Here is a 15,852-nt window from a genome sequence, read left to right as displayed (position 1 = left end):
TTCTCTGGCTGGGCATGCCCAAAACCAGCCCTGGATCCAGCCTCTGTTCCCAGGAGTCACCTGCAGGCGAGGACAGACTCTGGCCTGAAAGATGTGCATGGGGCTGGCAGCAGCACTGGTTGGGACCCTTGAGGACAAACACATCCATTTCTCCCTACATGCCCTAGGACACACCATACCAAAAAAGAAAAGAAAAAGAAAGAAAAGATAAAGAGTTTGTATGGCTTGACTTTGAACATGCTCAGTTCCAGCCTGATATTAAAACTAACCTAAAGGGTGAGCTGTTCCTGCCCAGAAACTTCCAGGGGTTCTCCTACTGCTGGCCAGTCTCAGGAAAGCTCAGATTCTGTTGCCAGCTTTTCTGTTCAAGGCTTTCCAAGTCTTGGGGCAGGGAGAAAACCCAGAGGCTCAGACGAAAGGGCTGTATGCTGCAGAGATGACACCTCTATTATTGCTTGAGCACCTGGCAGGGTCGAGGCTATTTCCCTTCAACCTATGGGTGAGGGCCTTTTCAAGCCATTGTGGAGTAGTGGTCACCTCCATGGGCTGTCCCTTTCTGTGGCCTGTGGCTAAGCAGTAATACCTATCTCTAGTTCACAGCAACAGGATTCCTAGAGGCTGACCATACAGGCTTTAAGGTCAGACAAGCCTGGGTTTGAGTTCAAGTTCTACCATATGTTTGGGCAAGTTACTTCACCTCTCTGAGCCTTGGTTTTCTCATCTGTAACATGGAGTGTAATAATGCCTACTCCTTTGGGTTATTGTGAGGGTTAAAGGAGATAAGGACCATAGCATACTCAGTACAGAGTCTGACATATAGGAAGTACTTAATAAGTGATTACTATTACTACTGCGGGTATCACTACTACAGCCCTATAGCGAAGTAGCCATGATGATAAATGAAAGCAACATCCTCATCTGGAGAAGGTTAGGGCCACAAGAGAGCAGGAAGCTTCTATTGTGACTTCTTTCAAGGGCCAAGATTACAGGATAGAGTAGACATCCACTTGAACTGTTTCTCTGAGTTTTCAATATTCTTCTTTTCTTTTTCTTAATTTTTTTTAGTTACTGTGACACAGAGTAAGTGTACACATTTAAACGCATATGCAAAAAATAAAAATGTCACAAAATATTGTACCCTCATTATGTGTGATATACAGTGATATTTTTCCATTAATTTTTTTTCATTTCCACATATTTTTAAAAACACTGTTGACAACCTACTAAACCCATTTCACAATCTGCTAATGAACTAACCTATAGTTACTATAGCAATACATTGTTTTAGGCACTCTCAAACTTTAATATAAACTATGAGTTAAATATTTAGATCCCTAGACCCATCCCACAGAGAAGCTAAGGCAGGGCTTGCAAATCTGTATTTTATTTTTATTTTTTTATTTTTTTCGAGAGAGTTTCATTCTGTTACCCAGGCTGGAGTGCAGTGGCATGATCTCAGCTTATTGCAACCTCCACCTCCCAGGTTCAAGCAATTCTCCTGCCTCAGCCTCTCAAGTAGCTGGGAATACAGGTGCCTGCTACCACAGCCAGCTACCTTTTATGTTTTTAGTAGAGACAGGGTTTCACCATGTTGGTTGGGCTAGTCTCAAACTCCTGACCTCAAGTGATTCGCCCACCTCGGCCTCCCAAAGTGCTGGGATTACAGGCATGAACCACCACACCTGGCCTGCAAATCTGTATTTTTAACAAGCATCCCCAAAAGTTTCTGAAGCAAAGGGTCTTCCACCCATGCATAGAGACATACTGGTCTCTATTCACACTGGTGGCTGCCCGCCAGGAAGCTACTTGCTGACAGCACTGATTTGTCAACCCTCTTTTGAGGACAGATAGTCCCTGATGGGACCAAGTAAACCCTGGTGCAGCCCTTGCCTCCTGCTATCCCCTCCCCTATAAAAGACCTCTGTAATGTGAGGGAACCTGAATGAGGGACTGGGTGTGAGGTGGATGGGTTGGGGAAGGCAGGCCATCTGGGAGCAAGGGAGGGCCTGGGAGCAGGGGATAGGGAGAGGAGAGAAAGAATGCTCACTACTGTAGACTAGCTGATCCAATCAGCATGTTGCCCCCTGAAATCTAGTGCTCTTGTTTATGGAGTCTCTTCAGCCAAGCACCATGTGGAGGGCACTTTACAGACAGTGGACACTGAGGCTCAGAAGTACCTTGCCCAGATAGCACCAATGGTCAAGACATAGCCGGGTTTCCAGCCTGGGCTTGTCAAACTCCAAAGCCTGTGCTTTCAACCAGTTTGGTACATGCACTCTGGGATGTGAGAGGCTCACACAACCTGGTATGAGGGGGTGAGGGTTTTCCGTGGTGGCTGGGCAGGACCAGACCCCAACTGCAGTTGCTAGGCAACCCTGTGAAGGTCCAGGTCCCTGGGCAGCAGATCCCCAGTACAAGGGTCCAGGCTGGTGGTGCTGGTGAAGAACTGGCTCTCACCATGTTTGTTTTCTGTTCTCTCATCCCCTCTGGCTTTGTTCTCTGACCACCACCCTCAGTTGTTCCTTACGAGATCACCCTCTACACCAGTGATGTCTTTGCTGCTGGGACAGATGCCAACATCTTCATCATCATCTATGGCTGCGATGCCGTGTGCACCCAGCAGAAGTATCTGTGCACCAACAAGAGGGAACAGAAACAGTTCTTTGAGAGGAAGTCTGCCTCACGCTTCATTGTGGAGGTACTTGGGCTCAGCAGGCTGTCCAGGGATGGGGTAGGTCAGACAGAGGGAGAGGAGAAGCCCTACATTCAGGGCAGAACACATACCCTTCATCCTGATGCACTGCTATTAGAGAGGAAGGTGGGAAGCTCATCCTGCCTTTCTGGGCCTCAGTACATCCAAGCAACAGGGGAATGGTGAAGCTCAACCTGTGCCTCCTGGACTGATGTCAGGATCAAAGGCAATGATGAGAGACAGGACTTGGAAACACTAGAGGCATAACGTCAACAGGCTCTCTAGAGCTTCCAACAATAGACACTTACCCACAGGTGGTACATGGCTCCCAGACTTGCTGGTTGTGGGGTTCTGCTGATACTGCTAGCCAGGGAGAGGTGGAAATCCCACCACCAGTGGTCATGTGGGGATAGAGTCTCCTGCTCAGCTCTCAAGCTATGGTCAAACAATTTAATAGAGAAGAACATTATGTATGTTCCATGGCTTCCCATCAGATCTTGACAATGGGGATGCTGTTGTTCAGTGTTTACTGTGCCTGTAGGTCATAGCGCCTTGGAATCCATATTCTTCAATTTAGTGCATATGCACTGTGCCTGCCCAGTGTGCTCAGCTGTACGCCAGGTTGGGTGGGAGACACAAGAGAAGGGGAGAGCTCAGATACTGCCTGAGAGGGGCTTACGGTCAAGTTGGGGACCCCAGTCCTCCCCACAAAGGTAATGAGAGAGTCTGGTGATGGTCATTGTCACTGACCCTGTGGGTCAGAGGGCACTGTCATAGGCTTTATCTATGTGAACTCACTTAATTATCATAAAAATTCTGTGCTGTAATTGTCCCCAGGTAAATACAGGGAAACTGGGGCACAGAGATTTAGTTGCTTCCCTAAAACCACACAGCTAGGATGTAGTGAGAGCAGGATTGAAACCCAGGAGGACTGGCTCTGGAATATGCACTCTTAGCTACTGTAGTAGACAAGCAAATGGACTGAGCTTACTATCACTGTTTAGAGAAGGGAGAAGGCTCGTTGAAAGAGGTGGCTTTGAGTTGGATCTGAAAGGGGCCAGTAGCAGGGACAAGGAGGAAAGGCATTTCTAGCAAAGGGAAGAGCATGGCCAGCAGCTCAGAGGTGGAAATAAGTGTGTGGCTTGAGGTTTGGCTAGAAGCCATGGGAGGAGTGTGATGTGACTTGGATGGACAACAGTAATGAAGCAAGACTTAGAGGGGAAGTGCAGGAGACCCTGAAGGAGAAGAGCCAGGAGCCTCAGAAGCCTGGGCCCTCTGGGCAGTTGGATCTTTGGAGATGTACCCCTTATTTTCTGATAGGAAACAAAGCCCAGGGCACCTTCCTTCTTCCTGGGCCGGTCTCTATCCCGGGGGACGCCCTGCTCTCTTCCCACCTTCTCTGGAGCAGTCAGCACTTGTGGGAAGGTCTGTCACCTTTGTTGAGTCTTTTAACAAGAAAATGTAAGGGTGATTCATTAATCCACACAAAGCTAACGTCTCATCTACCCAAGATGTCGTGGTGCGTGAGTCATCCAGGCCTGATGCCGTCAGCGGCTGAGGCTGTGATCACACCTCAGCATGACTTCCGGGGAGTTTTTATCAATGAAGTCCCCACTAATAGACAGCTATAATTTGCCAGTAATTTTGTTGCTATGTTTTTTTCTTTTCAAATGTCTCTAGATTTGGGGGCAGTGTGAGAGCTGGGAAACAAATGAAAGGGCTTTGTCTCCTGGCCTCTGTTTCTCTGCCCACCTGTGTCCCTCTCTCTGCACTTCCCTTTTCTGATTGATTTTCAGGTAGGAGGTAAAACGCTGGATTGCAGAGTCCATAACCCTGGATCTGACTCTGGCTCAGCCGCTAACACACGAGGAAGCCACTTCCTCTCTCTGTGGCCCCCTCCTAAGAAAAGGGGTTGACCAGAAAAAGAACAATAATAGCTAAGAGTTATTGAGAACGTCCAAGGGCCAGCACAGTTCTAAGGACCTGATGTGTGTCAACTCATTTAATCTTCATAACATTTCCACGACATCAGTAGTATGATCATCACATTTTACAGATGAGGAAATAAAGCACAGAAAAGCTAAGCAGACTTACTCAAGGTGTCTTAAAACAGCAGAGCTAGGATCTAGACTCAAGCAGTTCCGTTTCAGAGCATTCTCTGCCTAATTCTTTCACCTTCCGGAATACTCGGGTCCCTTTCGGTGCTGATGTCCTCTGAGTCTTTCTCTGGAGCCTACCAACCATGACTACCAACCATGACTACCAACCATGACTACCAACCATGACTAGCTGTCCCCTAAAGGCCACCTTGCTCTCTGAGGGGTTAGAACTGAGACGGCAGCCGGGCACGGTGGCTCACGCCTGTAATCCCAGCATTTTGGGAGGCCAAGGTGGGTGGATCACCTGAGGTTAGGAGTTCGAGACCAGTCTGGCCAACATGGTAAAACCCCGTCTCTACTAAAAATATAAAATGTAGCTGGGCATGGTGGCAGGTGCCTGTAATCCCAGCTACTCCAGAGGCTGAGGCAGGAGAATCACTTGAACCTAGGAGGTGGAGGTTGCCGTGAGTTGAGGTTTCACCACTGCACTCCAGCCTGGGCGACAACAGCGAAACTCCATCTCAAAACAAACAAACAAACAAACAGAAAAAACTTGAGGCGGCTGTCCTGTCTGATGCAACTTAGGGCTTAGAGGATTAAGGTCACAGAAGCCAGAGATTCTCCTCTGCATCCCGTACCTGTATGCTCCAGGTGGAAGAGAGAAGATGTTGTAGCTGCCCCATCCCCCGCCCAGTTCAGGGGCTTACCTGGCACACATGTATCAGCTTTTTCGTTCAAGGGACTTTCATGTACACCATCGTGGTTAAGGCTCACCACCGCATTATGAGAAGGCCTGGCTGATTTTATCATACCCATTTTGCAGCTAAGGAAACACTCTTTCGTCCTTGCAACCAACGCTTATTGAGTGCCTAGGTCATGGGCACTGTTCTAGGTTTTCAGGATACAACACAGAGCAAAATGGTGCCTGCCTTGTGGTTCTCAGTGGTGAAAGAGATGGTAGGTGTCACACAAATAAATGAAAACTTACAACTATGAGAAATGCTCCAAGGAGGGGCTCCACTATGCAACAAGAGTCTGTCATGAAGAGAGTTCACTTTTTTGGGTAGGTTAAGGGCTTTCCTGAGGAAGTGATCGTTGAGACCTGAATTACGAGGTTGAGCAGGCATGGCATTAGGAAAGAAGAGGAAGACAGAGAGGCAAGCAAAGCATGTGCCAAAGGCCCTGTGACAAGGAATGTGGAGTTTGAGGGACTGGCATTTCTACGTGGGATCTCAGAAAAGGAGTGGCTGGAAGGTGGGGGACTCTTAGAGGTCTGGGGCCTTGAATAAGTCAACTTGGCAAGACAGGAGCATGGCACAGCCAGGACTCATCTTTTGCTACCCAATTCAGTTCTCACACAAGGGATGAGTTGCTACAACAGCGAGCAGTGGAAGATGGGGAGCTGGGTTCCATGCTGAAAAGGGGTCCCCCTCCCAGAGAAGGTAGATTGAACCAAGTTCAGGAGTCAAGGCTGACTTTAAGAGAGGGGACATGAGGCATGGGCATGGCATGTGTGTCAAGGTCAGTGAGAGTTGGCCTGGCTGGACAGTGGGGACATATCAGGAGGAAGCGCAAAGGGACTCAAGGTAGATGCCCTGGGGAAGCAGGATGTTGCCGAGGCCATACTTTCCTGGATCTTTCAGCTAACATCTGGTGCCTTATCTCCTTTCCAAAGTTAGAAGATGTGGGAGAAATCATTGAAAAAATTCGGATTGGCCATAATAACACAGGCATGAATCCTGGGTGGCACTGCTCTCACGTGGACATCCGCAGGCTCCTCCCAGATAAAGATGTGAGTTTTTGACTGGTCTGTCCTGCTGTTTCTTTTGTCCCTTTCCAGAGCAGATTCAAGGCGAATTCCCTGTAAGAACCTGCTGGCTAGATCAGCCTTATTGAGATAAAAATCTCATAATGAAAATTCACCCAGTTCACTCAGAGTGCAGAAACAAGCTCTGGTCCCAAGCAGAATTTTCTAGAACCTGGTTTAGTGGTCAAGGAGGAGGGTCTGTGCATGTCTCTGCTCCCCACCTCCAAGGCCATATTACTAGTGAGTGACCGGAGTGCCCTTCCTGTAACTCAAGGTAAATTCACAGAAGAAAATCTACCTCAGACAACTTTAAAAACATTCTGAAACCACAAAAGTATAAACCTAGGAGATGGATCTCAGTCACAGCTATGGATATGAATGAAGAGGGAGCAATTTTTATTTTTTTTATTTTTTTATTTTTTTGAGACGGAATCTTGCTCTGTCACCCAGGCTGGAGTGCAACAGTGCTCTGCCTTCTGGGTTGGTGATTCTCCCACTTCAGCCTCCCAAGTAGCTAGGACTACAGGCATGGACCACCACGCCCGACTAATTTTTGTATTTTGTTAGTAGAGACGGGGTTTCACCATGTTGACCAGGCTGGTCTTGAAATCCTGACCTCAGGTGATCCACCTGCCTTGGCCTCCCAAAGTGCTAGGATTATAGGCATGAGCCACTAATGTGCCTGGCCAGAGGGAGCAATTTTAAGTACAGAGCACCCCACTCCCTTTACCCACTGAGTCTGAGTCTCCAGGATGGAGTTCAGATACCTATTATTAAGTGACCCTGGGAACCCCAGCCTTTCAGAGCCAAACTCTGATGTGGTTGTGCAAGTCTTTAAGACTGGGTCTACTGAAATTGGGGCAAGGGGCTCCCTGTGGCTTTTACATTATTTATGGGACCCCATGATCCTCGTCCTTGGTCTCCAGGAGTACTGAGACGCCGATGAATCCCTGAAGTTGGCAGCTTTCACATTAAGGGCTAATTTTTCTTTTTCTGCCTCACCCCAGGGTGCAGAGACCTTGACTTTCCCATGTGATCGGTGGCTTGCCACCTCTGAGGATGACAAAAAGACCATTCGAGAACTGGTTCCGTATGACATCTTCACTGAGAAATACATGAAAGATGGGTCCTTACGGCAAGTCTACAAGGAAGTAGAAGAGCCTCTGGACAGTAAGTGTGGTGTGGCCACCCTTATCACCATGGGCAGGCTCCAGGACCCTGGTCCTCCCTGTGGAGCACATGCCCTGTGCCAGGCTGAGCCTCTTCACCCAGGAGGAGGGTCTGTTGTTACCTCCACTCTGTAGAAAGGGCCACTGAGGCTCACAGAGCTTCCATAATCTGCCTAAGTGCACACAGCTAATAGATGACTGAGCTAGTCTTCAAAGTCTCAGCTGTCTCACTCCAGGTTTGTGCTGAAATTCTTTCCTGGTCTGACGCTGGGATAATACATCCAGATAAGGGGAATCCTATTCCTGGCTTATCCTGGTCCCTATTTTCTCCCTACTCTTCATTTGCTTGCTACCAATCACTATGGCTTGGGCCTCTCTGCTCTTGCTGGACTTAGCTGTCCCAACTTCATATGAATTAAGAAACCTTCTTGAATTATATGTAACTGGAACCATATTTGTATTTGTTCTCAGTAGTTTGGCATGGCTCGAGAAAGTTCAAGGTGATGAGCTTCTTTTCTGGATGGGCTGGTTAACTTGTCTGTTCTTCATCAGTGTGGTTTTCTCTAAAGGATTTGCATCAGACTGGCCACCCACTTCTTGTACTTCCTCCTCCTTTGCTTTTGGTGACCCCACCACATTCTAGTTCTCTTCCTAACTCACTGAAGTATTTAGAGTGCTGGTTTCTTTTCTAATGCTAGGTAGTATTCCTCAAGGCTCAGTTCTCAACCTTCTCTTCTCCTCTCTTTCTACACTGTGTATGTGTACACACACACACACACACACGCTCTTCCCAGAACACATGGACAGAGTCATACCTCTGTTTAGACCAGCAGTGGCATTGTCCGTGTCAATTCCCAGGTTATTCACCAGCCATTCAGCTCTGAATTATCTTGAGCTATTTCAAAGCCAAATTCATTTGCAAAAAAACAGACTTTCTACCCCGATGATAGACCAAGAATACAGTGGATCTCTCTAGCAGGGTAGCCTACACAGATCAGAGAAGCTCCAAGAGTTTGAAAATCCACTTTACATTTGTTGTGTTGTCTTCTTGGAAAAACTGGAGTAAAATTCAAAATTTTGAGCCCCTTATGGAGCCAGGAAGACAGGTCTTTCTGCCCACCAAGTGGATAAGACATCCAAAAGACAAAAGACAAACACCGTCTTCCTTTGTTGTCACCGGAAGTAAAACAGCTATAGCTCTGCCTTTCCTTTAACCTGAATTGTTGCCCAGAAATAAAAACAAGTGTTGCCTCAATAGTGTGACACTCCCACTCCTATCCTTTTCTCCACATAGTCTTTGCTATTAAATCCTTCTCTACTTGGACCCCAGAGGATGCCCTGGAAAGCTGTCCCAGGAGAGCACTTGGGCTGTTCTGTGTGGGTAACATAACACAAAACTCACTCTGAGCTCGGTGATGTTTCTAGGGAAACATCTCTCCACGGATGTGCCGGGTGGCCTGGGTGGGACAGGGAGGGAGGAGGATCCAGAAATAGCTGGCTCTGACTGCACTACCGCATTGCTCAGCACCCAGAAGCTGAATCAGTTTTCCTAATTCCCAGAGGACTGGAGACAGCAGCAGATGAAGGGGGAGTGAGGAGGCCATTTCATCCCAGCCCCTGGGGACACTGCATCCTGCTCTGGGACACAGGCTCCTAGAAAAAGTGTCCCTATAGGCCCATGCCACCTGTGATTAGCTCACATATGGAGCAGGCCCAAATGCACAGCTAGAAAATGGATGGGGAGGAAAATGAGGGGGAGGACCATCGACTGTTGTGTCTAAACTATGACAAGTTTCCTAATGTCACTGCAGGTCAGTATTAGCAAGACAAGCTTAGGTAACATTTAGACAATAAAGAGAGGATTTTCAGTGTGTGAAATGCTGACAGGTTTCTGCACTGAGCTGAGTGGGGCAGGGTGGGGTAGGAGCAAGTGTGGCTGGTCCCTGGTTTCTGCCCCTGGCGGTGTGTCTGACCAGCCTCTGCAGGTCAATTCTCACAATGCACCCAGGAGCTTTGGATGGTAGCAGCTTGGGCAAGGCCACTGAGACAAGGAAGACGGTGGGGGAGAAGGTTTGGAAAAGGGGCGGGGGTTGCAGGAGAGGGTAGAGTTTAGGTTTGAACATGTGAGTTTGTGATGTTGTGGTCTGGTCAAGGTGGAGACGCCCTCTAGGTAGTAAGTGTGCGGATCCAAAGCAAAGGAAGGACCTAGGTTGGAGGCACAGACTCAGAGAATTCAAGGAAGTGCAAGATGAGAGCTGAGGAATGTGGGTGGAACCTGGGAGGCCTTGGCATCCAAGGCACAGGTGGAAGATTAGGAAACCATAAAGCTACCCAAGAAGGAGTGTCCAGCCACACAGAAGGAGAGCAGGAGGGAATAATGCTGCGGAACCCAGTGGAAAATGAGAAAATCATGGGAACCCTGCTGTGGGTGTGAATGTGTTCCACAGCCATCAGGACAAGCAACTCACATCACTTTACTTTTCTACGTTTAATTAAATGTGGTTCTGAGCCCACTTGCAAGGACTGATAAGAAAGTCCATCTCGTTCACGACAGGGAGGGGAATCCCCTTTTTGAGGGTCTTCTAGGAATCCTGAGGCTCACAGAAGAGGCCTGGCCCTTAGTCCAGGGTGAGTGCCACTCCCAGCTGTGCTCACTGTCACACAGAGTCACTACTGGCTCTCCACCAGCACACAAGTATCATTTCTCTGGGTGACCAGAAACACTCCTGCATGAATCTGGCTTTGTCAAAAGACTCTCTGTTCCACCCTTGAGGCCCCAAAGCTTCAAGTCCCCAAAGAAGCCCAGCAGTCACTTCCCTGTAGGGTCCCTGTGTGCAGGTGAGGGGTCCCTGTGGCCCACGAATACTCCTGAATCCTCACTCCCTCCCAGGGGAAGGGAAGTTAACCTTTCTCCCACTTTGGCCACCTCTGCCTTTCAGCTTCTATTTCTCACCTTGGAGATAATCCAGCCAAGTCCCCTCTTCCCTGGCCTGAAACTCAAAATCTGTAAAGACAGAGGATACAGAGAGGGGCCAACCAATTTTTAGCCTTCATAAAAATGCAAGACTTGAGTCTCTCTGCTAAGGAGAAGGTTGGGAAAGGAGATCTTTTATTTTTCCTTAAATAAAAACAGCAGAACAAAAGCAAGATACCATGCATTTTTATTTTTCATAGTAATTTTTAATAATTGTCACACCAATATTTGTTGAGCCCTCCCTATGGGCTATGGGAGACCAAGGAGAGGGTGGCAGTCACAGTGGCTTTGGTGAGGAGTTGGCCTGGAGCGCTGGGGCAGGGGAGGGTGGCAGTGGGTTGGAGAATAAATGAACATGAGGAAATGAACAGAGGGGAAACTGTTCTTTAAACAATATTTTTTTTTTTCTGTGAACCATTTAGAAGGATCTGGTGTTGACACTGGTCACCCTCAAATCGGAATGCATTTTATTGCCATGTATCATGGCAGGCAGATTTAGCAACTGCGGTGTGGACACATCTCAGGTAGTTTCTGAGTCCTTCTCCCTGTGCAGTGCAGGCAGCTATATGGGCAGATAGATGGTTTGAGGGGTACTTCAAAAAGTTTCTATTTTTGGGGTCTCATAGAGCCCACCTGGGTATAGATCAGATGAGCACACTTCCCACTGGAGAATCCACATGGATTTGAAGCTGAATATGCATAATTGAGCAAACAGAAGGCTAACCCCTCGAGTCCTAGGCCAGAAGTAGCACCTCCTAAAAATCCAGTTCCCCAAGACCTAAAGCTCTGTCACCCTTTTCTTCCCTTTGTCTGTCTGTCCCACCACCTGCCCAGTTGTGCTGTACTCGGTGCAGATCTTCACAGGGAACATTCCCGGGGCAGGGACGGACGCCAAGGTGTACATCACCATCTATGGAGACCTCGGGGACACCGGGGAGCGATACCTTGGCAAGTCAGAGAACCGGACCAACAAGTTCGAGAGAGGAACGGTATGAGGGGTACATGGACTTTACCCTCCTTCCCTCCTCCCCAGGTCTAGCGATCTAAGCGCCAGTTCTTCTTGGTTCCCGGGAACATCCAGGAACTCCATGGGGCATCGTGCACACTCATTTGGGCCTCTGCTCTTGCCCTTCCCCTGCAAGTGCTCCTTGTTCCCCTCTCCTAGCTGATGCACCCACCCTGGGTCCTGCATAGGGGATGAGGTGGAGCAGAAGGCTGGCCTTGGGCAACCAGGTGGCCTGCTGGAGCTCCAGGTTGTTGGTTGCATGGGGCTGGGTCGTCTTCAGAAAATCCAGTTCACTGTGCATGGTTCATGAATGTGGAGGTGAACACTGCAGAATGGCAAGGGCTGTGCTGACACTGACAGAGACTTGAACTGTGGGGTGGAGAGGGGATCTGGAGGCCTGGTTCTGCTATCAGTTCCTTATCTGCTTCAAATTCTCTGGCCTCAGTTTCCTCATCTGTAAATTGAAGGGTCAGATATGAATTGGCTAAATTGTGTTGTGTAGAGCTGCAGGTGGCTCCAAGGGCCTTGGGAGCCTTGGGAGTGGTGGAGACAGGTGCAGTTGGACACCCCACTCCCTCCCAGGTGGATCCACTTTGACCTGGCCTGTTGATCACAGTGCCAAGCAAGCCCTCTGTTAAGAAAATGGTCTGTGACTGTAAAAAGGCTTGAAAACCACACGACTGGGTAATGTATAAGGCCCTTCCAGCCCTGACAGACTGATTTTACAAAACCACAGGGGTCTCTAAGGGTGGGTTTTGTGAAACTTCCCTTCTGGCAAGCTTGGCTCCCCTCTCCCTGCCTCTACTCCTCCACTCCGTGCCCTTTCTGGCATGCCCCCTGCCCCTCCCCGCACTTGCTCCTCAGTCTCCTTTCCTTCTCCTCTCCATGCACTGAAATCTGCCTGAAATCCCCACAGGCCAGGCTATCTCCACAGGGAGATCAGGTTAAGGGGATTGGCTCCTAACTCAATCTGTGCTCTTGCCCGTGGCTGTGCATGTCTGAGGATTTCATACATCAGCCAATGGGTATTTATCAAGGGTCTCCTTAAACCTCACCCTCAGCCAGGCTTATCCCTTAGCATTGAACCACTCTACTAGTAAGGAGGATATTAGCCCTGGGACTAGAAAGGTGGGTGTCATCTAAGTGGGTCTGCAGCTGGCTGGTGACTCCATGAGTCAGACAGTGTGGAAAGAGCCCCAGCCTGGCTGCCAGGTCTCCAGGAGTCAGACCCCAGCACTCCCATTCATTGGTTCATCATCCAGATAGAAACCATTTACCTTTAACTTCAGTTTACTGCATTTGAAGCAGAAATAGCAGTATGATTGCTAATTAGACCTCTGGGCTGAAAAACAGGACAAGATGTAAGAGCATGTTGTACCAGGAAGAAATAATCTAAAACATACACATTCATGTTCCACAAGAGATATAATTGTTCACTGCCCTTATAAAGTAGGTAGGAGGAGTCCTATCCTCCTCTTTCCATCTTGCAAAAATGGAATACCAAAAAGGTCAAGCGATTTATGTGATTGTCCCTGACTCTACACTAGGGATATTATTTATCAGGTCCCCAGATGCTAGGGGCAGGTCACCTGAGCTCAGATCCTGGCTCTGACACTAGCTGTGTGATCTTAGACAAGTTACTTAACATCTCTGTGCCTCCTTTTCCCCCACCCTAAAAAAGAGTTAATTTTGAGTTATTGTGAAGGCCAACTGAATTAAAAATGCAAAGCGTCTAGAACCATGTCTGGCAGGCAGGTAGCTCTTTGTCTGTGCTGGATGTTGTCAAGCCTTGGGAAAGCTCACCTGCCCCCTGCCTTAGTTGATGCCTGGTATCGATGCCTGGTAAATGCATTGTAAAAGCAGCAATGTGCAGCATACAGCTGAGAGGTCCATTTTTACGCATAGCTTTATTTACAGACTCTGGCAAAGAGTAAGCATTCAGTAAATATGGATTAAGTAAATAAATGAAGGTGATGCAAGCCATTCCCCTCTGTGTTCAGATTCCATTTTTTTTTCTTCTCTCTCAGCAAACTGTTACGTCACAAGAAAAAATCTTTGCCCCATTCTGCCCCATCACTTTCTTCTCTTTTCCTCCAGTTTTGACACCCCATCAGGGGAGCTGGTGCAACTTCTGGCTCAGTTACTAACCATGTGACCTTAAGTTTACTGCACAACATCTAGAAGCTTCCATTTCTCTGATCACTCCAGAATATGGAAGTCATCCTGGACATCCTTCTCCCTGTTGGAAACCCCTCCCCACCCACATTCAATCAATCACCAGGTTCCAGAGTCTTCCTTCTAAATAACCTCAAATCGGCCAAGTCTGCCCTGTATTCACTCAGCCCTGCCTCATTTCAGCTCACTCACTGAGCCAGCGTGGTCTCTCTGCTCAAGGCCCTGCCATCCAACCCACCCTCCAGCTTCCTCAGTTAACCTGTCCAAAGCTGACCAGTCACTATCTAATTTCAAGCCTGCAGAGGCTCCCCATGGATCCCACATCTACCCTGAGTCCTTCACGGGATTTGCAGACCTTCACAGCCTACCCACACTGGCCTGTTCAGAGTGCCCTCTGTGGACCACTGAGTGCAGTTTCCAGAATACCCCACCCTCTCTCCTGCCTCAGCATTTTTCCAAACATTTTCTCTGCTTACATGTGCATGCACCCATAGAAAATAGGTAAGCCATTCCGTGGTATTACTTTTTTACATAAAAGGCATCATGCTATATAAACACTTCTTTAACTTGCCCTTGGCGTGCATGGCTGCCTTGGAAATCTCTCTCTGCCCCGGTATTCAAACATAGATGGAGGTGACTCTTCTCTATAACCACTGCACACACAACATTCTTCAGGAAAGGCTTTGCCAGTTATGTAGCCACTCCCCAAGCACGGGACCCCAGATGGCTTCCAATTTTCCTCTGTAAAAATGATCTGTAATAAACATCCTTGTGCAATGTGAAGGTCTTCCCCCAGGACAGATGCAAACAAGTGGAATTGTTGTATCTCAGGGTGGGCCCATTCTTACTCTGGTGAACCCAGTGGATCGCCAGCACCCCAGGACTGCTCCCATCCACATCTGCTTTCAGTCACACACCACTAGCTGCTATTTACCTGCAGCTGCCTTGGCCATGGGCTGTCCCCACCTGAGCTGCCTGGAAAACCCAGCCCCGCAGCTGCAGCTTAATGCTGACACCTGGAGAAGTCTGTCTTCCTAGGCCTGGCTCTAGTCCTCACACAGGTGGTTGTTCCCACCATCTGAGCTGGAATTACCCATCCCCTCCTCTTGCTGCACTGGACTGTGGGGTCCTGGGGACAGAGGGCATCCTATTCTATTCATCTCTGGTTTCCTAGGGGTCAGCACAGTGACTCACATGGCACCTGTGCTCAGCAAATCTTTCGGAAGGAAAGTAGGTGTCACTCAGTGTCACCTGTCCCCTCTCACCCTCCTCAGGCTCCCATCCTGACTTCTGCCTCCCACATTCAAACTCTGTCTTGGCCCCCTCTCATTCAAAGCCTGGGATCCACACCTGACTGAGCTCCCCTCAAAGAATCAGCACACAAGAGTGGAGTGTCCACTTGACTGAAGACAGACTCAGGGACACAGATGAGTGCCTTGTATCACAACCCCCACAAAACCCTCTTGAGCCTGCGTCCCAGATGTTTGTGCCCGAGTCCCTCCACAGCCTTGCCTCCCCCAGAGCCTCACCTCTACTGCCTCCTCTCCTGTAGCCCCACCTTACTGGCTCATCAAACTCCCTCTCAGCATCTCCCAGGGAATTTCAAACCCCCTCCCGTTACTCAGAAGTTCATCTTTAGAAGAGCTTTTGCCCTCTGGCTGCCACAGCTGGACTCATCCCCAATGCTCAGCATAGCTAAGGAATCCGGGAACAGGACCGGCTGACCACCCCTCCTCTGCCTCTGCCCATGGCCTTCAGGCCCCACCCCCCTTACACAGAGGAGGCTTCCAAACACCCACAGGCTTCTCCCAAGAGGAATGTAGTGAAGGCAGTTTTCTCCATGGCACCACACATATAAGTGGACTGCAAGATGGGACCACTGTGGATATGAGGCCTTGGACCACACAGGCTCAGTGTTGGGGATTTGGGT

The 15,852-nt window shown here is 48.8% G+C and overlaps 1 protein-coding gene across 3 annotated transcripts in view; it reads left to right on the top strand.

The window, feature by feature from the left end:
• LOXHD1 (lipoxygenase homology domains 1) overlaps positions 1-15,852 on the top strand; it is a 192,248-nt gene that overhangs the window by 126,802 nt on the left and 49,594 nt on the right. For all 3 annotated transcript variants that reach the window (XM_010386817.2, XM_010386816.2, XM_010386815.2), the window contains 4 exons: positions 2,517-2,698; positions 6,467-6,583; positions 7,606-7,768; positions 11,576-11,730. In XM_010386817.2, coding sequence (XP_010385119.1) covers positions 2,517-2,698; positions 6,467-6,583; positions 7,606-7,768; positions 11,576-11,730 — 617 coding nt within the window. The remainder of the gene's footprint in view (positions 1-2,516; positions 2,699-6,466; positions 6,584-7,605; positions 7,769-11,575; positions 11,731-15,852) is intronic.

The sequence above is a fragment of the Rhinopithecus roxellana genome, chromosome 21, assembly GCF_007565055.1.
Source record: "Rhinopithecus roxellana isolate Shanxi Qingling chromosome 21, ASM756505v1, whole genome shotgun sequence".
NCBI classification, from domain to species: domain Eukaryota; kingdom Metazoa; phylum Chordata; class Mammalia; order Primates; family Cercopithecidae; genus Rhinopithecus; species Rhinopithecus roxellana.
Note: the sequence above shows the minus strand (reverse complement) of the source record. Positions and strands in the feature narration are given on the sequence as shown.